The 27,597-nt window shown below is 38.8% G+C and overlaps 1 protein-coding gene across 1 annotated transcript in view; it reads left to right on the top strand.

The window, feature by feature from the left end:
• PKP2 (plakophilin 2) overlaps positions 1 to 27,597 on the top strand; it is an 82,437-nt gene that overhangs the window by 26,921 nt on the left and 27,919 nt on the right. Inside the window, exons 5-6 of the mRNA XM_014865993.3 lie at positions 12,143 to 12,350; positions 20,465 to 20,642. Of these exons, the coding sequence (XP_014721479.2) occupies positions 12,143 to 12,350; positions 20,465 to 20,642 (386 nt within the window). The remainder of the gene's footprint in view (positions 1 to 12,142; positions 12,351 to 20,464; positions 20,643 to 27,597) is intronic.

Genomic DNA, 27,597 nt, shown 5'->3' with positions numbered 1-27,597 from the left:
TTCTAGGTCTTTTGTAGTTTCATTTGCATTTTAGAATCAGCTTGTCCATTGCTATATTAAAAAAACTAGGATTTTGTTTGAGATTGCATTGAATCTATAGATCAATATGTGGAAAATTGACATCTAAACAATTTTGAGTCTTTTGACCCCTGAACATGGTATATTTCAACATTTATCTAGGTCTTTAATTTCTCCTAGCAGGGTTTTGTAGTGTAGAGGTCTTTCATGTATTTTGTTAGATTAATCCATAAGGATATCATATTTCTAGATGTTTTTACAAATAATCTGGGTTTGTTTTCCATTTTTGATTGTTCAATACTAGTGTATAGAAATACAGTTGATTTTTATCTGTTGATCTTCTATCCTGTGATATTACTAAATTCACTTCTTAGCTGTAATGGCGTATTTGTAGATTCATCAGATTTTCTACGTAGAAGATCATGCTATCTGGGAAGAAAGACAATTTTGTTTCTTCTTTTCCAACCTGGATGACTTATATTTCTTCTTCTTTTTTTCTTTTTGTACTGCCTGGAACATCTAGTACAATGTTAAAAGAAGTAAGAATGGACGTGTTGTCCTGTTCCTGATCTTAGGGGGAAGCAATCAGTTTATTTTTCAATATTAAGTATGATGTCACCTGCAGGGTTTTTTGTTTGTTTGTTTTGCTGAGGAAGATTTGCCCTGAGCTAACATCTGTGCCAGTCTTCCTCTATTTTGTTTGTGGGTCCCCACCACAGCATGGCCACAAGTGGCGTGTGCCTGGGAACCGAACCTGGACCGTCAAAGGAGAGGACACTGAACTTCACCACTAGGCCACGGGACTGGCCCCCTGTTTGTTTGTTTTTTAAAGGATTTAATCTGGGGGATTTTTGTGGGTTTTTTGGAAGAAAGGAAAAAGTTTTACACTTTAGTGTCTTTAACACCATTTTTTTCCTGTTTTTTGTTATTTTAATTGAGATATAATTGACATATAACATTATATTAGTTTCAGGTATACAACATAATGATACGGTATATGTATATATTGCAAAATGATCACCCCAATAAGTCTAATTGTCATCCATTGCTATACATAGTTATAATTTTTTTTTCTGGTGATGAGAATTTTTAAGATCTACTCTCTTAGCAACTTTCAAATGTACAATACAGTATTATTAACTATAGTCACCATGCTGTAATTACATCCCCATGAATTATTTATTTTATAACTGGAAGTTTGTACCTTTTGACCCCCTTCATCTATTTCACCCATCCCCCAATCCCCCACCTCTGGCAACCACCAGTCTGTTCTCTGTATCTATGATTTAGGTTTTTTTTTCGTTTGTTTTTTTAGATTCCACATGTAAATGAGATCATACAGTACAGTCATACATCACTTAACAACAGGGATATGTTCTGAGAAGTGCGTCCTTAGGTGATTTCGTTGTTTTTCAAACATGATATAAGTGTACTTACCCAGATGGTATAGCCTACTACACACCTAGGCTCTCTGGTACTAATCTTGTGGGACTACCATCATTTATGTGGTCTGTCTTTGACCAGAACATTGTTATGCAGCACGTGATTGTATTTGTCTTTCTCTGTCTGACTTATTTCACTTAGCATGTTGCCCTCAAGGTCCATGTTGTCACAGATGGCAGGATTTCCTTCTTTTTTATAGCTGAATAATATTTCAGAGTGTGTGTGTATGTGTATATATATATAGAGAGAGAGAGAGATACCACATTTTCTTTATCCATTCATCCATCGATGTAAGATTAGGTTGTTTCCATATCTTGGCTATTGTAAATAATCCTGCAGTGAACATGGGGGTTTATATACCATTTTGAGTTAGTGTTTTTGTTTTCTTTGGATAAATACCCAGAAGTGGAATTGCTAAATCATATGGCAGTTCTATTTCAATTTTTTGAGGAAGCTCCGTACTGTTTCCATAGTTGCTGCATCAATTTACATTCCCACCAACAGTGCACAAGGGTTCCCTTTTCTCTACATCCTTGTCAACACTTGGTATTTCTTGTCTTTTTGATGATAGCCATTCCAACAGGTGTGAGGTGATATCTCACTGTGGTTTTGATTTGCATTTCCCTGATGATGAGTGATGTTGAGTATCTTTTCATATACCTGTGGCCATCTGTATGTCCTCTTTGGAAAAATGTCTATTTAGATCCTCTGCCCATTTTTTAAATCATTTGTTTGGGTTTTTTTGCTGTTGAATTGTACAAGTTGTTTATATATTTTGGATATTAACCCCTTATCAGATATACGATTTGCAAATATTTTCTCCCATTCAGTAGGTTGCATTTTCATTTTGTTGATGATTTCCTTTGCCTGTGCCAAAACTTTTAAATTTGATATAGCCCGCTTGTTTATTTTTACTTTTGTTGCCTTTTCTTTTGGGACCAATGTCAGGAACTTACTGCCTATGTTTTTCTTCTAGGAGTTCTATGGTTTCAGGTTTTACGTTCAAGTCTTTAATCCATTTTGAGTTGGTTTTTGTGTATGGTGCAAAATAGTGGTCCAGTTTCATTCTTTTGCATGGGGCTGTCTAATTTTCCCAGCACCATTTATTGAAGAGACTTTTCTTTCCCCATTGTGTATTCTTGGCTCCTTTGTTTTAAATTAACTGACTGTGTGTCTGTGGGTTTATTTCTGGGCTCTCTGTTCTGTTCCATTGGTCTGTGTGTCTGTTTTTATGCCATTACCATACTGTTTTGATTACTATAGCTTTGTAGTATAGTTTGAAATCAGTAAGTGTGATGCCTCCAGCTTTATTCTTCTTTCTCAAGATTACTTTGGCTAGTCAGGGTCTTTTGTGGATTAATATCAATTTTAGGATTGTTTGTTCTGTTTGCCTGAAAAATACCATTGGAATTTTGATAGGGATTGTATTGAATCTGTGGATTGCTTTGGGTAGTATGGAAATTTTAACAAATTAATTCTTCCAATCCATGAGCATGAAATATCTTTCCATTAATTTGTGTCTTCTTCAGTTTCTTTCATCAGTGTCCTATAATAGCATATAGATCTTTCTGCTCCTTGGTTAAATTTATTCCTAGATATTTTATTCTTTTTGGTGCGGTCATAAATAGGATTGTTTTCTTATTTTCTCTTTCTGATGATTTGCTATTACGGTATAGAAATACAACAGATTTTTGTATATTGATTTTGTATCCTATAAATTTACTGAATTTGTTGATTAGTTCTAACAGTTTTTTGGTGGTGTCCTCAGGGTTTTCTGTATATATCATGTCATCTGCAAATAGTGACAGTTTTACTTCTTCCTTTCCAATTTGGATGCCTTCTATTTCTTTTTCTTGCCAAATTGTTCTGGCTAAGACTTCCAATAGTGTGTTGAATAAAAGCGGTGAGAGTGGACATCCTTGTCTTGTTTCTGATCTTAGAGGAAAAGCTTTTAGTATGATGTTAGCTGTGAGTGTAGGTTTTTTATAAGTCACCATGTAGAGTTGAAGAACTTCCCTTCTAGCCCTAATTTAATAGAGTTGTGTTTTGTTTTGTTTTTTACTCAGGAATGGCTGTTGGATTTTATCAGATGCTTTTTTTGCATCTATTGAAATATTTCTATGCTTTTTATTTTAATTTTGCTAATACAGTAAATTACTTTGATTTTTAAATGTTATCCCATTTCTGGGATAAACCCCACTTGGGCATGATGTTGTCTCACCTTTTATATTTTTGCTAAAGCTTTGTTAATAAATTGTGCAGCTATATTTATAAAGGATGTTGATCTGTAATTTTCTTTTCTTCTAATGTCTTTGTCTGGTTTTGGATTGAGGGTAATACTAGCCTCATAGAATAAATTGAGATGTGTTCTCTCCTCTTCAATTTTGCAAAAGAGTTTGATTGGAATTGTTATTATTTCTTATGTTTGGTAAAAGTCACCAGTGAAGCCATTTGGACTCAGAGGTTTTTTTGTGAGAAGATTCTTAACTATAAATTCGATTTCTTTAATTGATATGGGGCTATTTGGGCTATCTATTTCTTCCTAGTGAGCTTTGGTAGTTTGTATCTTTCAAAGACTTTGTCCATTTCATTGAAGTTGTTCAGTGCTGTTCAGTTCTTTGTGTAGATCATCTATTATCATTTCCCTGTGTCTGAAGAATTTTCTTTAACATTTATTCTAGTGCAAGTCTCCTGGGGATTAACTATTTCAGCTTTTGTATGTCTGAAAAAGAATTTCATCTTTGCTTTTGAAAGGTGTTTTCACTAGCAATAGATTCCCAGGTTGACAGTGTTTTAATTCCAATACTTGAAAGATGTTGTTCCACTGTCTTCTCACTTGCATTGTTTCAGACAAGAGATGTCCTGTCCTTATTGTTGTTCTGTCCTCCTTATCGTTCCCTTCTACATAATGTGTCTCTCTCCTCACCCACCCAAGATGCTTTCAAGATTTTTTCTTTATCACTGATGTTGAGCAGTGTGGTAACAATATGCCTTGGTGTAGTTTTCCGTAGGTTTCTTGTGCTTGAGAGTTCATTGACCTTCTTAAATTTGTGGATTTCTACTTTTCATTAAATATTGGAATTTTGGTTGAAAATTTTTCAACCATTAGTTCTTCAAGTATTTTTTGTGTCCCTCCTTTGGGAACTCCAGTTACATACGTATTAGGCTCCTTGAAGCTGTCCCACAGCTCATTCATACTCTATCTATTCTTTTTCTTTTTAGGGTTTTTTTTTCTGTGTGTTTCCTTTTGGATAAGTTCAGTTGCTATGCTTTAAATTCATTAATCTTTTCTTCTGCAGCATTTAATATACCGTTAATCTCATTCACTGTATTTTTATATTCCATAAATTGTAGTATGCATCTCTAGAAGTTAAATTTAAGTCTTTTTTACATCTTCTCTGTCCCTTCCTAACATGATCCATCTTTACTCGAGATTTTTGACCATATGTGGGACTATTAGAATAGCTGCTTGAATGACCTTGTCTACTAATTCTAACATCTGTATGCATTCTGGGTGGGTTTCAATTGATTGATTTTTTTCCTGATTATGGGTCATATTTTTCTTTGTATGCCTGAAAAATTTTTATTGAATGCCAGGTATTATGAATTTTATCTTGTTGGATGCTGGATATTTTTATATTTCTGTAAATATTCTTGAGCTTTGTTCTAGGATGCAGTTAAGTTACTTGAAAACAGCTTAATCCTTTCTAATCCTACTTTTAAGATTTGTTAGGTGCAACCAGAGTAGCATTTATTCCAGAACTAATTAGACCCCACTTCTTAAGGCGAGGCACTTCTCAGAACTCTACAGAATGCACCATGAATTACGAAGTGTTCTAACTGGCTATTGAGACTAGGCCCTGTTCCTGGGCCTGTGTGAGCATGAGGAGTGTTCCTTTAAATCCTTGTGGGTAGTTATTTCCCTGGCCTCAGGCAGTTTCCTCATACCACGAACACTCTAATTAAGACTCTACTGAATACTAGAGGTGGACTCTGCAGATCTCAGGAGTTCTCCTTCTGTGTAGTTCTTTTCTCTCTGATACTCTTACCTGCAAACACTAGCCTCTTTAGTCTTCTCAGACTCTGTGCTGTCTCCTCAACTCTGCTTGTCAGAATTCCACTAGGCTCTCCGTCACCACACTGCAGCCTGGGAACTCTCTCAAGGCAATGATCTGAGGCCGCAGTGGGGCTCAGCTTTATTGTTTTCCATCTCTTGGGGATCACTATCCATCGTTGCCTCATGTCCAAGTATTGAAACCATTGTATGGTTTGTCTGGTTTTTAACTTGTTCCAGGTGAGAGGTAAATCCAGTCCTTCTTAATATGAGTCATTTTTAATTTTGATAAATAACTCCTAATTAATCCTCCCAAAAATTGTAGAAATTTATACTCCCATTAACATGTGTCAGAGTGTCCATTAAATGTCCCATTACTCCCACATGATATTATTCTTTTTTGTCTGTTTTTATTTTATAAGCAAAAAAAAATTGCGTCTCATTAGAGTAGAAATTTATTTATTTTTTGAAATCAACTAATAGTTGGTCAGTTAATCAGTGACAGAAAAATTCTTTTTTAAAATGCTATTGAAACCTGAAAAGATACTCTTGATAGAAAATCTAAGAATTGTGATGTTATAACCTAAGAATATTAATAAAATTCTTCTAATATTAAGCGTGGTGCTATAGTTTTCTAATTTATGTATTAAAAAACAATTACTATTTGGGGAGCCAGCCCGGTGGCGCAGCAGTTAAGTTCACACGTTCCGCTTCTCGGTGGCCCGGGGTTCACCGGTTCGGATCCCAGGTGCGGACATGGCACTGCTTGGCAAAAGCCATGTTGTGGTAGGCATCCCACATATAAAATAGAGGAAGATGGGCATGGATGTTAGCCCAGGGCCAGTCTTCCTCAGCAAAAAGAGGAAGATTGGCAGTAGTTAGCTCAGGGCTGATCTTCCTCAACAACAACAACAAAAATCTTTAAAAAAAAAAACCAATTACTATTTGGACATAAGGATCAAAATTTTAAATCATAAACTTTTAAAACCAGTGGCAGCTTTTCAATCTTTATTTTTATTTTATTAGGACTCTCAGCATTTATTGCTGTCAATCCCTTGTTCCTTTCTGAAATTGGCCTCTTTTGGCCCAGAGTCTCCTGATTCTTTTTCCATCTCTCTAGCTCCTTCAGGTTTTCTCTGTGAGAAATTTATCCTTCACCTGTCCCTTCAATGTTCATGTTGCTTAGACGCTTTCCTGGGACTTTTCTTATTCGACGCCCTCTCCTAACCTGCCCCATTCGCGCCTGTGGCTTCCGTTAGTGTGTGATGTGGATGCTGACGACTCACAGCATCTCCAGCCTGTATCTCTCCCCTGGATTCCAGCTCACGTGGCCGTCTGTCTCCTAGACATCCCACTGAACTCAACAACTTACCCAAAAACGAACACATTACCGTCTTTTGCTTTTCTTCTCTACTCTTCAGCCCTCCTTCTAAAGTTGTGCTTCCTGCTGGGTTGGGAGACAGGACACTTGGTGGTTTGAGCATCGAGGCTCAGGAGTCATTAGGGAGGAGCTGGGTTTGAATCCCAGCACCCTAATTACCTGGGTGACCTGCAGCAAGATATTTTACCTCCCTGTGCCTCGGCTTTCCTACCTATAAAGTGGAAATAATAGTCATAGTACAAAGAGTTGTTGTGAGAATGCAATCAGATAATGGTACAACGCTGGCCCAAAATAAAAGCGTATTATTTCCTGTGTAAGTGAGTGGCAGTTCACCCAGGTAGCTTGACACCAAAACTTGAACAGAGACTTTGAGCTGTCTGTTTTCCTTACCTCCCTTTTCACTCAGTCTTTGGTCCTATTAATGCCACTCCTGAAAGTGTCTTGAATCCACCCACATCTTTCCCTCCCTACTCAGCGCTACTGTGCTGATCCCTGTCATCATCATCTCTGTTAATCCAGCTCCCTCCTGATTAATCTCCCTGCTTCTGTTCTTATCCACTCCTAATCCGGTCTCCTCTCAACCCCCGGGGAGACCTTTCCCATAGCTGCCCCACTTGCCTGCAGCATAAAAGACAAATCCCTTAATTTAATCTGCAAGGCCCTTCTTAAACCGGTTTTAGAAATTTCCGTGCCTGCTTCAAATCTCATCACTGAAGCAGTGATTGCCGTAACTCTTTGCAAGATGTTATTATAAAATGAATACAAATTCATTATAAGAAATTAAGAAAGAAAAAAAACACACCTACGGTCCCACTATTATTATTATTTGGTTTTGTTCTCTGATTTTTTTTTTTTTTTTAAAGATTGGCACATGAGCTAACATATGTTGCCAGTCTTCTTCTCCTCAAAGCCCCTCCCTCCAGTACATAGTTGTATATTCTAGTTGTGGATCCTTCTGGCTCTGCTATATGGGGCGCCACCTCAGCATGGCTTGATGAGTGGTGCTAGGTCCACGCCCAGGATCCAAACCAGCAAAACCCTTGGCCACCAAAGTGGAGCATGCGAACTTAACCACTCTGCCACAGGGCCGGCCCCTGTTCTCTGATTTTTTTAGTGCATATATGTCCATAGCTGTAATCAAATTGGATCTGTAACTTTGTTACTGGGGAATTTTTTTCTTTTGATTTTAAAAAGCATGCACAAATAGATGCTAGCTGTTTAAAAAAATACAAAATAGAAATCCCTTTTCATAGTTTATACTCCCACCATTTCTCCCAGACTCCTTAGTCTCATTCCCTTCTTTATGTGTGTGTTTATGAGTGGAAATGCATAAATATTTTACTCAGTTTTTTTCAATAACGTTGTGTCATGAGCATTTTCTCGTAACATTAACAATATTTTGTAAACTTCATCTTAATGGTGGTGTATTAATGGTGACAGTAGTAACTACCATGGGTTGAGTAACTGCATAGCACACCATTGCTTATCTTACGCAATCCCCATTTGACTGACGAGGGAACTGTTTGACTAATCAAACATCTATCAGTTCAAACATTGCTCTGCCCCTCCCATGGGTACCTCACTATAAGGCTGTCTGACAGTTACTCATTAACTGGTCTTCCCCCATAGTTGGACTTTTGTGGTTCCTTCTTTTTCACTATTGTAAATAATGTAGCTGCTGTTCTCGTGTGTTCGTCTGTGCCTGTGTTTCCAAGTATTTCCCAACAAAGGTTACTGGAAGTGAATATTTTTAAAGTTTTTGACACGTATTGCCAATTGCCTTCCGGAAAGGTTGTACCCATTTACAAGGAGTGATTAATTCTAAGAGAGGGAAAGGAGAGAAGGGGAGTGACATTTCACAGAGGAGGTGACATTTGAGCTGCCTCATGAGGATAAGTAGGGCTTTGCCAGAAGACAGGCAGAATGGCAGGGCCTCCCAGACAGGAAGGGAAGTGAGAGCAAAGCCACTGGCACAAGGGAGCCCTTGCCGGACAGTCGGTCTGCTCCATCTGCTTATTTGGCACCAGAAATCCTCATCATTTATTTTAGAGTTGCCGGGGAAGAGAATCAAAATAGAGTCAAAGAGGAAGTTAAAATTCTAATATGTGATTCTGCCCTTTCATATAGTTAGAAACTATCTCCAATGAAAGCTCTTTTGAAGTTCTGAGACATTCATCTTAGTCTATTTCTTTTTTCTTTCCCCCAAAGGGAGCAGATCTCCTGAGGCTTCAATGTAACTGGGAAACACATGCAACCTCTCTGGTCCCAGCTGCTGCCCTGAATTTAAAGGGGCAAGAGCAGCACATTTGACACTGCTCCTGTGTGTATAAGATTTATCACCAACGTCCTAGTTCCAGGCAATGGGGAGAATGTCTTCAGCTTCTTGCGTTTGTTATGATTTATGTCTGTTTGCTTGATAAAATGGATAAAAAAGTAACTAAAATCTATTTTTAAATTTGGGGTAGATGCCAGACATGAGGGAGTCAGATTCTGCAGTGAGTCGAGCTGTAGCGGATTTCAGCTTTATCTGAGCACTGGTGTGTCTGCAGTTCCTTCTTTCTGGGCTGGAACAAGTGCTGAAAGCCAAGGGGATAAAGGCGACAGGTTAAGGGAACAGGTTAAAAGGCTGTTAGCAGAAGCCTGCCGACCAAGCTCCGTGGTGAAGGCAGTGGAGGCTCCCACGTGCCACCTTCTCACAGACGCTCTCATCGCAGCTGGAAATGCAATATGGCCAGTAAGGCACTTCACACCATATTTTGAAGAAGGCAACTTATAAATTATAAATGAAGTAATAAAATATTTCTAAAGCTGCCAAAGTACCCTCAGGACAAACAGAATTTTCTTTTTGCATCTGTTTATGCAATACTATGAAGATTTAGTCTAGCTGGCATTTATGAAGTTTATAGAGTATGAATTTACCCACCTTAAAACCTAACTATGAAATAGAAATTGACGGAATTAGGGAAAGATGTGGGTGACAGGCTGTTTTCAAATAAATTGTGTCTTTCTGCTTTTAAGGAAGTATAATAATGGAAATAGATGAAATGATCAGATAGATGATCTGTTGGACCGGATTTAATTGATAGCTAAGAAATCTTTATCATTCATTTGTCAAACAAATATATTAGAATGACTTTAGACATAGCCCAACAAAACTGCTGTGGCCGGTCTCCTACTTGTCTCCTGTGCTGCAAGTGTCTCCTCTGAAGGGAGGCAATAAGTGGAACTATTACTCCTCATGACCGCCAGTGGAGCCCTGAAGGGACCAAAAGAGTACTTCTCTCTCAAGGTTCTTGCAAGCTATTAATTAGATAATGTATATAAAACTCTTAACACTATGCCGACACCCCCTAATGATGGAAGTGGGAGGAGGAGGTATTATTTTTTTATTATTATTATTGTGGACATTATTATTATGGTTACTATTTTTATTATTTAGATTATTTTAGAACCCTGACTTTTATTCCTGCCTTCTGTGTCTTCTCCGCAATCCCAACAAAGGAAGATGTAAGGTTGGAAGACTCTATCTTAAGTACCATTTATATATCCATCTGTGAAGGGGAAGCTAGAGTTTGATGATATCTAGAAAATATGAAAATGCGCCACAGGGCCAGGTGTGCGGCTCTCTCCTGAGTGTGAACAGGTGTGCAGTGAAGGCATCATTCATACGTGATGCACTTCATCTGACAGGGCCCCCTTCATCTGAACATACCCATTCACAAACTTCCTTCCTAAAAAGTTCTGCATTAAGATGGTGAAAATAACCAAGATCTTTACTAAAAGCTCTTGCCAACTTAAAAATTTAAAAATCAGCTGCTAATGGGAGCCTGTGAGAAAGAAAACCCTCAGTCTGTAACTTAACATTTCTCTTCAGCAATCCCTTGATTTCTGTGGATAATATTTGCAGCCTAAAACAGAAAATTTGCCAACTGCCGTTATTTGATCTTTTCTTAAACAGCCATAGGTTTCCGAATCTAAACCATCTCTGTCTTTTTTTTTTTTTTTAAAAACGATCTCTTTTTTTTTTTTTTCTTTTTAAGATTTTATTTTTTCCTTTTTCTCCCCAAAGCCCCCCCGGTACATAGTTGTATATTCTTCGTTGTGGGTCCTTCTAGTTGTGGTATGTGGGACGCCGCCTCAGCGTGGTTTGATGAGCAGTGTCATGTCCGCGCCCAGGATTCGAACCAACGAAACACTGGGCCGCCTGCAGCGGAGCGCGCGAACTTAACCACTCGGCCACGGGGCCAGCCCCCATCTCTTTCTTTTCTATTCTAGTTCTGGCCCTTTCTCTGATGGAAAGCGTTTTCTTTCTTGCATATTTGAATAGAAGAAATGTTTTTTAAATAGTACATAAAAAGTGTAAAGTTACATTATTTACTTAAATTAAAATACTTGCACAATTTATATAAATCTCTTTAAATACTCAAAGCAATCGATCACAAAAATAGCTTGCATTTTTCCAGTTATAAACTAAATAAGTCCTGGGGATGTAATGTATCACATGGTGGCTACCATTAATAATACTGCGTTGTATATTTAAAAATTGCTAAGAGAATAGATCTTAAAAGTTTTGATCACAAGAAAAAAAAATTTGTAACTGTGTGTGGTAATGGATGTTAACTAGACTTATTGTGATGATCATTTTGCAATATGTACAAATACCAAATTATTATATGTTGTACCTGAAACTAATGTAATGTTACATGTCAGCTACATTTCCATTAAAAAATAGCTCGCGTTTAGGATAGTTTGTATTGCTACTATAATAGCCATGGTAAATGAATTTTTATTTCTACTATTGATGAAGGTGATTTCTATTGTTTATATTGACTGTAAAGTTTTGTCCTGGGAAAAACATTCATGTAATGGTGTTCTTCCATAAAACTTGCTTTGTTCCTCTGATTCCCAGTGCTGTTCATCGTTATGATACTTAAGGCTTTTATCACCTAACTTTTTCTATACACTGAGCTATCACTTATCCATCCTTTATCACTTAACTTTCCCCTTCACTTTTTTCATAGGTTTCAGTCTTCTCAAATTTATTGTAAACTCCTCGATGAGAGATGCGGCCTTATAGCAGGGGTATATTGTACACCGTGAGCCTCAGGTTATGCCACCCGTAGTTGTTGATTAATGGGAGTTATAATCAGTATCAGTGAACTTCATCTGTTCATATTATGCTGAGTGTCTTTAATGCCACATCCAAATTCATAAACATCTGAACTACACATCCACTTCCACCCCAGGTTCATCAGCTTCGCGGCATCCCCAGGCTTCTCCAGCTCCTAAAAGTCCAGAATGAAGATGTTCAGCGAGCCGTGTGTGGGGCCTTGAGAAACTTGGTCTTTGAAGACAATGACAACAAGCTGGAGGTAGCTGAGCTCAACGGGGTACCTCGGCTGCTCCAGGTGCTAAAGCAGACCAGAGACTTGGAGACTAAAAAGCAAATCACAGGTAGTACTTGCTGAATATTAAAGGGCATAGCTGCACAGTGCAGCCCGCCGAATGTGTTATGTCATCTGTTTTCCTTAAGTTTCCTGGAACAAATGATGGATGGGTTCATTGTAATCTGAGAGATGGCCTTCAAGGAACATTATCACCTGCTGGCTTAGACCCCAGATTCCAGTCACGTTTGAATTCCTTTCTGAAGGAAATTGCAAGGGGAAATTACTTTGAGGCTTTTGCTTAATATGTTTAATTAGAAATTCTATGCACCTTTGACTAAATATCTTTAAAACAACTTCTTGATGAGACTTCACCGTGTGAAAATTTTGCATAAATTCACAAACAGCCAGCTTTGTAGTTTGAGAACGTGTGCGGTTTCAGTATTGTCCTAGGTGTCCAAAACATTCTGAAGAAACCCAACAAGAACCACACCCAGTTATTTTTATAATGTATTCTACAATCTTCTTGCCGGGTCTATACAAAGAAGGTAAAATGGGGAGTCAAATGGTGTCCTAATGTAGAAGATCAATTTAGTCAAATTGATCAAAATACCAGAAACTGTATTTCCCACTCCTTCATCACCTGGACCCCTCTCAATGCCAAGTCCCTAGCTCACCTGTCCCTCTACTCCAAAAAAAGAGAAAAAGAGGGCTGGCCATGTGATGTACTAGTTAAGTTCACATGCTCTTCTTCGGTGGCCCAGAGTTAGCAGGTTCAGATCCCGAGTGTGGACCTACACAGCACTCATCAAGCCGTGCTGTGGCAGTGTCCCACATACAAAATAGAGGAAGATTGGCACCACATGTTAGCTCAGGGACAATCTTCCTCAAGCGAAAAGAGGAAGATTGGCAACAGATGTTAGCTCAGGGCCAATCTTCCTCACCAAAAAAAAGAGAGAGAGAAAAAGAATGGCTGGATATGTTTTTCAGTTCTCTACTTCATATTTTTGTTCAAATACTGATTTGAACAAATAAATATCTCCTTTCTGCCCAATGAATTGGAAAGATGAAATAATCAAAAGTAAAGCAAAAGTTAGTGATCCTTGAAGCATGGGGAAGGAAGGCCTTGTTTGATTTAAGTGAATAGTGCATATGGTAGAGGAGAGAATGGTTCATTGATGTTCCAGCCCAGCCTCCCCGCCATCACCATCAGCCCTCAGCTGATTCTCTCTGCACACATTACAAAGAGTGCAAAAAGCATTACTGAGTGCAATCATCAGTAGTAATGCCCGGGGAAACTTATTAAGTATCTTCAATGCTCCAGGTGATATACATACATTTTTTAAGTTAATTATCACAAAAACCTTAGGTTTCGAGGTATTTTTAGGTATTATTGGGTATTAAATTTCACTTTTACAGATGACAAAACTAAAGCCCAAAGTTAACCCTTTTTAATATATCCTATAAAAGTTCTTTTAAATGATAATTGTTGACAGTGTTCCTACTTATTTAAAAAGGAGGTACTCCATAAATATTGTTTTAAATTGAATTGAATATATTTTGTGCTTCTGCCTTCTGTACCTTACTATGTAGCAGTTTTCCTTTTTTTCTATAAAAATGTCATATGTCCTCTCTATGCATTTATATCACATTTTTTTCTATCTTGATATATTTTAATTTTATAAAACTATATGAAGGGTTGTACCATGCCACCCTTCTGCCAGCATGCTATCATATCCCATGAGAGATTTCCTTTCATATCCATGACTTATATTAAAATACCTATGGAAATTAAGAGTAATTTCATTCATTCATTCATTCAACCAGCATTTATAGAGCAGACTTCAAATGCCAGGCAGTGAGAATCAAGCCTAAAAAGGTTGTGGATTTTATTTTCCAGCTACTAAAATATGAATGATTATGTGATGGTTGGCATTAAAAAAGGAGACCAAACTTCACATTTAGAGCCTATTTTCTTCATTAAAATATAATAATGACAGCTAGAAGAGAAAATCAAATAGATTATCCTGTTTTACAGTCAAAAAAAGACTTTGTAAAGATATGTTTCATGGTAGACATGAAAAGAGGGACAGGCTTTAGACTGGTGTTTTGAAGGAGAATGAAATTTATTCCCAGCAGAGCGAACATTGCCAGCAAAGCAAAGACGCAGAAAGAAGCTGCTGGTCATTCGGAGGAAGCTTGGGTAATGGAGTGATTGAGGTTAGGGTGCATGGTAGGTAGAAAGCTTGGGAGGATGTGTGCGTGTGTGTCAAGGAAATAATCCATTGAACCACACTTCCTCTTCTGTGTAGGCAAAAGGAATCTGAGATCAGAGAACATTCTGTCGTATTGATGCCATAGAAACCATTCAGTCAACGTTAGATAACCTACAGAGCTGATAAATGGAGGTTGATTGCGCCGTTCCCAGGATTTCTAGTGTAAGCCAAACATCCCTACCAGAGGGTGTTCATTGCATGTTTATTGAGTTGACACTTGAATGTTTGATACAAATCCATCTAAGTAACTTCCTTTAGCTCTATTAATAGAAGAGTTAAATAAGTGCTTTCTAAATAAATAAATAAGGCCTCAGAAATAAATTGTTGACAGGATAGATATGTTTATTTCTTTGTTTAGAAACACAAAGCAAATAGCCATGTACACGAAACTAAACTAGGACTTTCCATTTTTCATCTCTGTTTCTCCTGACAGCTCCATAAGGCATTATTGATGATTTACATGTGATCAATGTGAGGCTCGGAGAATTAAGTAAATTGCCCAAGGTTACGCAAGTGGTAAAGAACAAAGTCCGGATTTGAACCCAGTGCTATTTCAGTGTTTTGCTATATCAGTATGGCTCCCACCTACTGCTTTGGGGGCAGAGGTGACTCGTGTTTACTCCTCTTTGGGAAGGGTTTTGTCTTTGAGGATCTCGGATGGGAGAGCTCTCACTCACTCTTCTGACCCTTCCTCTCTCTCCTCTTGCCACTGCCTTGGATGAAGCCCTCTCCATCTCTCTAGTCTTCTCTTGCACTAGCCTCATACCTACCTCTGTGATTCAATATTGCACCTTCCCAATCTGTCCACCACTCTGCTTCTAGTGATTTCTTTCTAAAGTGAAAATATTATGCCATTATGCTCCCCATTACCTGTAAGATAAAGTCTGTGCTCTGTAGCATGCCACACAAAGATTTTATGATGTGAGCCTGGTGACCATTGGCAGCAGTGTCTCCTCTCACACCCTTCCAGCCCAGGTTCTGCAATCCTAAAGGATTTGCTGGTCTGGTCCATGTCACTTTGCTCTCTTGATGTCTTTGTGTCTGCTGTTGTCTTGGACTGAATCCTTTTCCCCACCTAGACCACCTGGTGAACCCTCTCATCCTTCAAGCTGTCTCAGACATCATTTCTCTGAAGCATTTTCAAATGCCATCCTTGCATACTTTACTCTCAGTCTCCCTCCCGCCTCAGCAGAGTTTCGATGGAAGGGGCTTCTCTGAACCGCCTTTGCATCCTTTAATATTAGGCTGCCATGCTTATATGTTTATTGCGGTAACAACTGTGGTGCTCCTTTAAGTTTCTCCACAACTGTGGATGTCTGACTGAATATTAAAAAGAAGCTGTTGGCCTGGGAAGATCTAGATTACACACAAATAAAAAAGTAAGGTATGTTTTCAGATACAACTCTGATTTTTCTGGCCAAGATGTAAAAAAAAAAAACCCATCTGTTTCTGTATATGCTAAGAAGTTCAGCACCAGAGTTTTGTTCACTAGAAAAGAGTGTCAACTCACTGACCTTTCTGGCATTCTCAGTACCAGCCTAGGAGGAAAGAGCTCTTCCCTCTTCTGATGAAAATACTTCAGGATCAAAGACTTTCCCTCCACAAGAGATTGTTCCCTGTCACTCACCAAGTGAGTGTGGTAGTGAACTTTTAGTTGAAATGAGAACAGTACATCCTAGTCTCAGAGGCTCATCTCCAAGGTCGCTGAGTAATGAGCACTTGCTGGAGTGAGTAGGGCTCTCCTTTGGGTTAAACAGACAGGTCATGGAAGAATGAAACAGGGCATTCTTGCCCCTCCTCTGCGTATTGCATAGGGAAGAGTCAGGGAATGATTGTCAATGAAATGGGTTGAACATGCATATTGACCTCCGCATATTTTATGGAAATATTTAATTGCATTGCTGTATTTTAATATCAAAATCATTTTACTATAAAATATTCATTATGCAGCTTTTAAACATAATTGTATATTATTCTGCATTTGTAATGTGCAACAAGATACCTCGGGTTTATATATAACTTGGAATAAATAGCTTTTGAAATAGTGTGATGTTTCAGATAAGATTTACAAAACTTAGGTGAAAGGAGGAGTATATCCATGTGGTGGATATGGTGAAAAAGCTGTTCCGCCTGCTGTGTGATCACGTTGAAGATCAAGGTTAAAAAGAACCATCTCTCCTTCTGTACCAAAGATAGGGATTCATTTAATCATAAAATTTGCAAGTTTTGCTACTTAAAGTGTCGTGCAGACTTAGTTAAATAACTATATTTTCAGTCCTGGAGGGCAATATGAATAAAAGATGGGTTTTATAGCTATAAGATCCCTTTACTAGTTAGCTGTTTTTTGCAAATATCACAGTTGGCAGTGAATTTCTGGATAATGCAGTTGTCATTATCTCTCTTATAATTGCTAATTATTCAAAGTATATCCCTATCAGAATCCAGTTCCTTTTCTTTTTGGCTAGAATGAGAGCTTAATGATAGAAAATTACAGGCAGACCAGATGCAAAAAAAAACTATAATAATAGAAATTTCGGCCTGATGAATAAATTGACCAGAAGTTAAAGGTGAGAACAATGAAAACCTAAACGCTAAATACTTATATCAGGGGATCTAAAATCTGATCATTGAAGGGAACATCTGTTCAGAGGCATCTAGTGCATTGGTTTCCCAGTGCCAGAAATGGAGTCCTTATTTAAATACGGGTTCCTGGAATCCATCCTGAGATTCCGACTCAGTAAATTTGGGGTGTGGCCCAGGAATATGTGATTGTGATTTGCCACCCGGCTCATTTGGAAACTGCTAGTTTAATCTAACACTCTGGTTTCGAGATAAAATCTCTTGTCAATATTGTGATAAGGGATGAGCTCATTTTTATCAGCTCCAGCAACAGAGCTAGATCTTACAGGCAGATCTCTCTGTTTTCTTCAAAGCTCTCTTAGAAGTTTATACTTTCAGCAAGCCAAATCTCCTCCCCTAGAATTTCCACTCACTGGTTTTGATTTTGCTGCCCCCATCACAGAAAATGATATCTAGCTGTTAAATTTGCATTTCTTTAGTTATTAGAGAACATGCCTGCCTATGTGTATTAGAGTCTAACATCTTTTAATTTGGGGTTAATTTTTCTACTAGTAACTAATTTTTAATGATTTATAAAAACTCTCTATATTAAAGATATTATCCCTTTGTCTCGTATCGTCATACATATTTTCCCAATTTGTAATTGATCACTTACTGATTTTCTGTGTATATGTGTGAGGAGATGTTTGTAGATGTGTGTGTAACCCCAAAGCTATAGTGAACATTTAAGCTTTTTCCTAGCTTTGGGCCATACGGAAACTTGGCAGGCATGACATTCCTATACAATATCCTCCATTAAAAATTCAAAAATTTTACTAAAACCCCCCAAAGCATATACTTCTGTAGAAATAATATAGCATGCCAAGCTACAAAGGACATTGACTGCTGAAGGAAAATTCCACTCCCTTTGTTCAAATTAATCCTCCAGATCTGGTTTTTATTGTAAGGTGTACTTTTCCTTTGAGTGCCCTGTGTGGTCCTTTTTAAAAAAAGGAAATGTCATTATGCTTCACATTTTTAAGCCTCTGGCAGGCAGAGACTGTTAATTTGTTTGCTTATTTAGAACAGGAAGCTTTTTTTTTCCTTCTCTCTCTTTTCTTTTTAACTTTCTTTTGTAGCTTAGTAACCAGATTCAACTCAGACCTGCCTTTAAATTGTTTTCAACCACCTTTGGAGTTTTATTCTGTCTCTCCCCCATCCAGGGCCTCTTAAGATGAAGTGGGAGGAATGAAGTCATTGTGTTGCAAAACCTGTGGCTGAGGGACACTGCTCATGACTAACCCCAAATGCTCATTTGAGCAAGAAAAGACTTCCTCATAAGCCAGAATTTGAGTCCTCGCAGGACACTAGACCCGATGTCACTGTATCTCATGGAAGCCAAGTGTAGGCTGCAGTGGAAATTTGGTTATTGTTTCAGAAATTAGTTACTTATACACAGCCAAAGTAAACTGGTTAAGCCCAAAAGACTGCATTAGGCGTAGAAGGTTCTAATTGATGGGCCAAATTCAAGTGTGGTAGAATAATTACCAGCCTTTAACCCTACAGACTATTGTTTCAGTCATTAAAATCCAGGGAGATGATATCACCACATAATTCAGCCAAGACCACCATGTTTGCTTTTCTCCTAAAGTAGACTGTCCTGTATACTGTTAACCAAAAAAAGCAAAGAACCAAAATGAGAGGCAGTGAGGAGTTTATTTTGGGATCAAAGAATTGCCATTTGGGGAGCACAGAGTCAGGTAGAAACCCAAATAATATTTCGACTACAGGAGAGGGGCTCAGAGTTTTTGTTGGAGACAGAGAGGAAGATGAGGTGAGTTGTATTAAAGGGGAGCTCATTGGCGCTAGGTGAGGTAAGGCTAGGTTTGTACCTCATAGATGGGCTTGAGAGTCACTCATCAGGCAGAAGGCTAGACTTGCATTTCATTGATTGGTTAGCAATTTGGTCATCAGCAAAATCCACTTTTATCAGTCCTTACTGACTTCCTGGAATCTTGGTGGTTTTGTCTAGTGTGGAAGATAAAGAAGACAAGATGTGCATGGCAGTTCCACTGAAATGACTGCTCTGCCTTTATTTTAGTATGGCTCCACTCATGTCATCTTTCACAATACGTATGCTTCCTCTTTCCTTCATACAGACAAAGCAGTAAATTTAAGAAGTAGGAGTTATTGACTGGGTGGCCAGGGAGTGACTAGGGAAGAAAATGAAGATGGCTTCTCTTTCTGTCCCCTCTCTTTCTCCTTTCCCAGATGCTAGTGAATTAGAATAACTTGCTGAGGTATGAAAGATGGCAAGACAACTTTACACCTGGTGAGAGTCACTGGAATAGCAAGCAATAGGTGTATAGTCCTTCCACTGAATCAGAAGTATTTGAGCACCAAATTTGTAAGAAAAACAAGTCCTAAATCCCACCTTGTGTTCTCTCTCAGTACCCAGCTTCAGTCTCTGTCTCACAAATGCCCTGAAAAGTACAATATCCTATTATTTTAATTTCCCAGATTGGCTTATATGGCCGTTCTCTTTAGTGGGAGAAGTTAAAAGGTGTTCAACAGGAAAGGGAAAGTTAGGTGAGTGAATTCGGTACCAGTCCTAGGCCAAAGCTTAGGCCATGCAAGTTGGCAGATAGATAAAATACTCATGTCTCTCTGTCACTGCCAAACTTTAACATGAGAAATACATGAGATCGCCAGCATAAATTCTGGGCGGACTTGAAGTCTGTCATTGGGTAGGAGTCAATAAATATTAATTGGTGTTGTTGATCAGGCTACTGTTGACAGGCATAGGCAAAGGCTGTCTGCAGGCCCTTCCTGCTGTTATCGGGAGGCCAATGTCAGGTGAAAGTCGCAGGTGGTGGGGAGCAGGAGGCAGGGGGAGGTATTCTGTCCATGCACCTAAGGGAGAAAAAATATGACTCATAATATTGAAATCTTACTTACAGTAAGATCATTTCAAGCCTCCCTATTGGCAAGCCCAAAATTTATCATCCCGATGAGGTCAGCTTTGTGGTAGCGTCTTTTAAGAGAAACAGTAATAAATATTGAAAGATTTCTGACTGTCATTCACATTTGTGATTAATTTAAACTTTTCCCTCTCTCTTTCTGTATGTATGTGTGTGTGTGTGTATAAATTGTTCTTGCGGATCAGCTTCCATTGCCATCGAATAAGCCCTAAATAGGTTCTTTCAGTTGAGAAAGGGGTTGTCTCCTCACACCTTTTTTTTTAATCTATAACTAGCCATAGCCCCGGGGAGATGGCCTTAACTGATCTTTTCAGCAGTCATTTTGACCCAACCCTGCACTGTTTTGATGGTTCTCTTTGTTTTTCTAGGTTTGCTGTGGAATTTGTCTTCTAATGACAAACTCAAGAATCTCATGATAACAGAAGCCTTGATCATCCTGAATGAGAATATCATTATCCCCTTTTCGGGGTGGCCAGAAGGGGACTACCCCAAAGCGAATGGTTTGCTTGATTTTGATATATTCTACAATGTCACAGGATGCCTAAGGTAATGCCACTCTGCAACCCCCCTCGCCCACCTTTTCTCTATACACCTTAGATATTGCATCCAGGTCTGTCTAGAACTCTACCCCATTACCTGGAGATGCTGTAAGAATTATAAAGATCATTCTGACTACTAGAAGCTCAACACAGGGACAATGAGAAAGATCAAATCAACAGAGTCTTGGTTTCCAGGCATGTTTGATTCCAGAAGCTACCCACATTAGCTCATAAGAGAGAGGATGTGAATTCCAATAGACAAACTAGAGATCTGATCTGAATACCCAGAAGTCATGTAGCCTGGCCTTTCCTATCCCACAGGGTTCAAGGCAGGCACCATGCTATTTTTTAATTCACAAAAATCTAATTTAATGACATGGTTAAAAAAATAATTTTGAACCTGGTATTTTTAAATAGGCAACGAAACCTAAAGAAACAGAATGTCTTGCCATAAGAGCAGCTACAAAAAGAAGTTAGTTTGATCAGCATTTGTAAATATTGGGATGAAAAAATGCTTGAAGTGTCTTCTCCCATGTGCTGTCCAATGCCAGCTAAACCAAGGGGAAATAGAAATACATGCACCAGTAAGACAAACCGCTTGTCTTAACTTCTTGAGTATCGTGCATCTCAAGTTTTCTTATATTTGAAAAGGATCATTGTTTTTTATGTCCAGGGATTAAAAGAAATCAGATAGAAGATCTAATCAAAATTAGGCAGCCACAAAGAAGTCAGGATATATTCTGCCTTTCCGTTTTTTCTGTAGTTACACAGTTCAGTTTTTGAGAGAATCTGTTTGGATGATAACTGAGGGAAATTATTATGGTAAGATGTTTATCTTATCTCCACAGTCAACACACAGTAATGCACATCAAATACCAGTTTTTCATAAAGCATTATGTTAGCTACTGAGAGTTTAAGAGGGATCAATAAGAAAATCCTTAAGGAACTTTTAATCTAGCAGGGGGATGCAGATGAGCAGACAAACTAGAATATAGCTCCAGTGAAATATGTTAGAGCAGCAGTTCTCCAAGTATGGCCCCTGGACCAGTCGCATTGTATCATCTGGAACTTGTTAGAATTCTTGGGTCCCACCCCAGGCCTACTGAATCAGGAACTCTCAGGGAAGGGCCCAGCAGCCTGTTTTAAACAAGCCTTCCAGGTGATTGTAAGGCAAGCTGAAGTTTGAGAACCACATGTCAGGGGTACACGTGAAGTGCTGCAGGATTGCAGAACAAAGGACTATTCATGCCAGCTGAGTGGGGTCAGAAAGACACTGTAGAAGAGATGCCAGTGAGCTGAGCCTTGGCAGCCTATTTCAATAGTCAGAAATTCTCTTAAGGATGAAAGACTAATTCTTGAATGGCCTAAGAGGTGCCTAAATGGTCTCTCTTGAGCCCATCCTCTGTACAGCCCACTGGAACTGCTTTTCTAATGGACTTTTGATCTATTAGAACTTTGATCCATTTGAAAACACTTCATGTCCTCAATTTCTCTAAAACTCCCACTGCCTTCCGGTGTACATCAGAGTTCTTAATGTGGCACATCTGTCAGTCAGGACTCTTTCATTTGAAAATGGCGGCTGCACAGCTCAAACTCCCTTAAGCCGAGTAGGGATTCATTGGCCTGTGTGGCCGAGAAGATGTTGACAGTCACCTCTGAAAGGGAAGGAAATGCACCAGGAACCATGACCTCAAGGACTGCGACAGAGATGCAGCCTCCCTGGGACTCACTCTTTTTCTGTTTCTATCTCATCTCTGCTGACTCTTCTTCTGCATGTTGGGCTCATTCTGTACAAATGCAAACAAGCCTTCTCCCCTTAGCAGATAACTAAATCACAGACAGCGCTTGCTTAGCCACCCAGCAGAAGTGCACTTCTTTCTTCCACTGTCAGTCTCAGGGAAGGTTTGTCCCTGGCCCTGCTTCTGAAAGGTGCACATCCTTTGAGCTACAGTTGCCTGCATCGGCCAGACCTGGATCAGATACCTGCTTCATGGCAGGGATGGCAAGGTCTGTTAGAATAACAAGAGGGATGGGAACACTTGCTGGGCAAGCAAAACAAAAACAGAAGACATCTTCATCGATTACAGCAGGTACAATCTCAGTCTATCCACAACCTTCTTTACAACCTTATTTTCCATTTTCCCCAAATGTACTTCATACCCACCAAAATACTTGCGTTCCTTAGATTCCATAGGTTCTTTCATATAGTCAAGGCTTTATTCAATTTAATTTGCCTCTTAACATTTTTCTTATCTTCCTATTGAATACATAATCTCTTAATCATTTAACACCAAAGATAAAGTTTACCTTTTCTGTGAAACATTTTTCAGCCTCCTCAGGCAAAAGCCATTACTCACTCCTAACAGTTCAAACAGGACTTGATAGGCAAGTCACCTCTGTACAGATTTTATCGCATTGCTGTTTTATGATGAGCTGTTTACATACCTTCTTTACTAGACTGTGAACTCTTTAAAAGCTGAGCCTACGCATTTTTAAAATCTTTAATCTCTAACACCTAGCAAAGTGTCTGCCATATTGTAAGCAAGTATGAAGTATTTGAATGAAATGAATAAATGAATGAGCAAGCAAGTGAAAATACATGACAGATTAGATAAATAATCAAGTCTGGCAAGAGGATCAAATTTGTGATGGAAACAGAAGTTGGAAACAGGCTAAGGCCAGACTGTGGGGGCCTTGAAGGTCATGTTGAGGAGTTAATTTTTTTCTTTTGTAAGCAAAATCAGCTCATGTTGGGAGGATAGAAATATGATAAGTTCTGTTTGAAGAAGAATAATGATAATATCAACAGGAAAGGTGTATTGAGAAGGTGAAAATCTAAAGACAAAGATGTTAGTTACAAATCTCTTCCTGTAGCCTTCCCTTTTGAACGAGAAATAAAAGACTGACATGGTTTGGGTGAGGTCATGCCCTGGTTGGCATACGTTTTCCAGAAGGTGTAATAGCTGAATACATTCCCATGAGAATGACACCATTTTAAACAATGTTTGCAAAGTCAATCCATATCACCGATCTGAACTACTTTCAGAAGCAGAATATAGCAAAAAATCTGGGAAATTGAGTGCCATAGTATATACTTACTGAAATATCTGTTCTTATTTCATTTGTGTGTCTAATTTTTTATAGTAATAACTAACATTTATTGTGCATTGTAGTCTAGAAGCTGTTCTAAATACTTTATAAATGTCTCAGTTTATTCTCAGAGCGGACCTTGTAAAGTAGGTTTTCCCCATTTTATAGGTGAGGAAGCTAGGGCTCAGAGAGGTTAGGTGATTTTCCCAGCATCCAACAGCTAGTAAGAGACAAAACTGAAATTCAAATCCAGGAAGCCAGTCTCCAAGGCTCTTATTTGGTTTGCTGGATACATTAAGGATGGTCACATGCAGACTGCACTGTTGTGGATAAGACCTCTGTCCTTCTGTCTCGCAACCTCACTGTGTCACATAGCTCAGTTTACAGTCATGTTCAGGTCTCATTATGGGCATTGTATCCGCATTTCTCTATCAGCATTTTTGTTGTAGAAGTTAGATGCAAGAGGAACTCTGCACTGCATTTCATATAAACAGAGAAGATTCAAAGGATAAAGCACGTGAAGTAGGAGATCTATCCGAGGGAGGGAGGAGATGGTGTTGCAGACAACTTCAGGGTAGATGTTGTCACCGTGAGTATAAAAGCACTAGGAGATGTGAGTCAGAATGTAAGAAAAGCCCTCCAGGGAGCCTGCACATAGTTTCCATGACAATAGAGGTGTCTGCTGAGTAGTTGCTTATTTATGACCCCAGCTTACTCTAAAAAGATTTTAAGACAGGTGTCCACTGCTTCTAGTACGAGTGCATCTTAGTGCATATAGAGGTCATGAATGTTAGCAAATATCGTAATTGCTACAGGTTCATTTGAAGTATTTTCTCCCCTAATGGGTTCAGAGCCAACAATGAACTATGCGTTGGCAAAGTGTTGTATGGTTGGCATTGTGATTGGCTTAGCTCAATGCAGCTAAATTCCTTCAATCTACGTTTGGAGAAAAACTTCTGCATACACCAGGGGACTCTCCCTTTACTAACTTGACATTCGGATCCGTTCTGAGAGGGAGTTCCCTAGTCCGTGGATAGCAGTGGTGCAGAGTGAAGCTACTCCGCAGGGAAGAGGTTTGCTCCGCTAAGGAACTCGTGGTGACTCGGTTCTGCCTACCTGGCGCCGCTGCAGTGAGCTTGCATTCATCTAGGAGAACGTGTACAGTTTATCGTTGAAAAAGAGGAACGCTCTCACGTACACCACATCTGTCAGGTATCAGATCATTGATCTAGAGGATTAGCATCTGCCTGCAGCAGCATTTGTCATGGGCCTTGGTGCTTTCTTTGGGTCCCTTTGGAATTACATACTTTTCATGACGGAAGTTAGTCACTGAGAGTGATACAGATTTTGCTATAGGGAAAATAAAGGGTTTGTGCAAGTTTCAATATTTTTCTTACACAACATTATCTTAGCATAATGAGCGGTAAAATCCATGTCAGGAGAGGACAGATATATTGGTACACTCCAATTTGTGCTAGAGCCAGCAAGCGCAGTCGTCAGCATCTCTTCATAACTCCACATACAGTGACGTCATGTTGGTAGTTTGAAATCGGCTGTGGTGGAAGTTTTTATGGGACAGAAATTGGCAAATGCTACAAATCAAAGGTCTCCCCACTCCCCAACCCCCAGAAAGCTGGTTGTTAAACACTTACCCGCATACCACTGCCACTGAATTTCCGTTAGTTAACTGCTTTAACATCAAAATGTGGACAATTAGGGTGTTGGTATATTTCTCTATACACATCCCTTTTCGAAGAACAAACAATTTGTTTTCTTGGAAGGTATTATAAAGCTTCAGCATTTCCCTTTTTTTTTTTTCCTGTGGGGAGAAAACTTGTTAAAGCGTCCCATTCTTTTTTTCAAAATTGTTTTCATTTAGGCTTAGGGCAAGAAGTGTAACAGTTAAAATATTTCATAATTTTTTGCAATTAGTAGGATACTCTGCCAAATATTTCAAGTCTAAAAGACTTATGTGACAATGATAGAATTGTAAATTACCAAAAACTGTGAGTTTCCTTCTTTGATGGTGCACCCCTCCTGTACACACACTCATTGTGAGCCCCAGCTTCTCTATTGATTGTGGGTAACTCCTTGAGAACTGGTGTGACATGGCTGTCACATCTGTATGTTTCGCCTCACTGATTGGCTCACTTTGGGGAAACCTTTGGATGTGACATAAATAAAACCAATAGTTATTATCAGATCTAAGTTTGAAATTTCTACCAAAGATTTATCATTATTTCTCCATTCCTCCATAGCCTTCTCATGGCTCTCTCCTCCCCTTTTTTCTTTCTTTCTTTCCTTTCTTCCCTCAGTCTTCTTTGTTCTCTTAAAGGAGAAGCGGTGGAAACAGTTGAGAGGTCAGAAATTAGAATGCCTCCAGGGGTCAGGCAGATGCTTAAGTGGACAGGAGTAAGACCATGTGGAATGGTGGGGGCTGTCAGACTAGAGAATGGGAAAAAATGCTTGCCCTGGGAGCAGTGAGATTCCAGGTTCTGGAAAACACTTCAGGCCAAACACTAACACATGTAAGCAGCCTCATTCTTCATTTGAGGAAATTAAGGGCCAGTGACTCTTCCACAATTATAGAACCAGTTACCAGAAACCTAAGAAAGGCAACTAGTGCAGGCTTCTTGAGATTTCACCCCTCCGTCTGCCTTTCCTCCTGGGCTTATCAGATGCTGTCATTATTCCTGGAGTGCCTGCTATAGCCAAACTGTTTAAATTTCTGAAATCTCAAAGGGGAGTGGGACCTTTCTCTTTGCCCTGGGGGATCTCCATGTTTAGTGAGAGAGATGGGCACCTAAGAGATAATCACAGTACATTCGATAAGAAGCAGAAGCGTAAAAGAGGTACCAGAAACATGTTCTGGAGGCATTGAATTGCTTAACTGATGTTGCCTGGGGGCTGGGAAAATTCTTGACTGGAGAGTCACATTTAAGGAGCTGTTAAAGGATGAGCAGGTGTTTGAATGTCCCTTTTCATCTTTAGCTCATCATTCTATCACTAGTTCATCTCTGTCGTTTTTCAATATAGTCATATTAAAAATATGAATTCATACAGCCCTGAAAAGTTGTTTTCCTAAGTTCCTATCATTTGTTAACCATTTACTTAGGAGAAAGGCTTATGAAATTGCTGCCTTATCTTATTGCCGCCATCTGACTGTTTCTGCATTGTAAAGGCCACCCCAGAATTTGCCATTTTGTTTAGGATGATGGGACAAAATGGCAAAACACTACTCTAGCACATTATAAAACATACACCTTTTTCTTAATTATATTTTATGGCAATTAAGAGGAAAAACAATTGGTAATGCATTTCTCCTGCAAGTCACTTAAACTTCACTTTTCCCCATGTCATGGTGTAGTAAATGTGTTTTGATGAATGTATAATATAGTTATATGTACTAAAATTTATAACTGTCTTAAAAGAAACTTCCATTGTCGCTTATTGCTGTAAATCTAGCTGGGGTGGGGAGTGGTGAGAGAAGGCAAACTGTACCTAGAGAGAGAAAAGCTCTAACTATCAGTCTTGTTCCTAATTAGCCACGGGGTCAAGAGCAAGTTTGCTTGGAATATCAATACCAGCCACTCTCTGGAAAAAGAATGTCCCCATGTAAATTTTTAATATATTCAATTACATCTGTCTTCTGCAGCACAAAAAAACATATCACGTGTTCTTGAATTGCTTTTTTTATGCATATCTGGATATCAGACTTCAAAACTTTGCTGAATCTGTCTCCTTAATTATGCATTTTCGTTCTATTTACCTTTGCCCATTTATCCCTTGTTCTGAATACTCCTGACAGAACAGGATTTCTTTGGTCTAGCCCTGCACGTAATCCTATTTAATTATTTAAATAATTAAGAATT

This window comes from Equus asinus, chromosome 22 (assembly GCF_041296235.1).
Source record: "Equus asinus isolate D_3611 breed Donkey chromosome 22, EquAss-T2T_v2, whole genome shotgun sequence".
Lineage (NCBI taxonomy): Eukaryota > Metazoa > Chordata > Mammalia > Perissodactyla > Equidae > Equus > Equus asinus.
The sequence above is the reverse complement of the archived record's forward strand: the minus strand, read 5'-3'. Positions and strand labels throughout refer to the sequence as shown.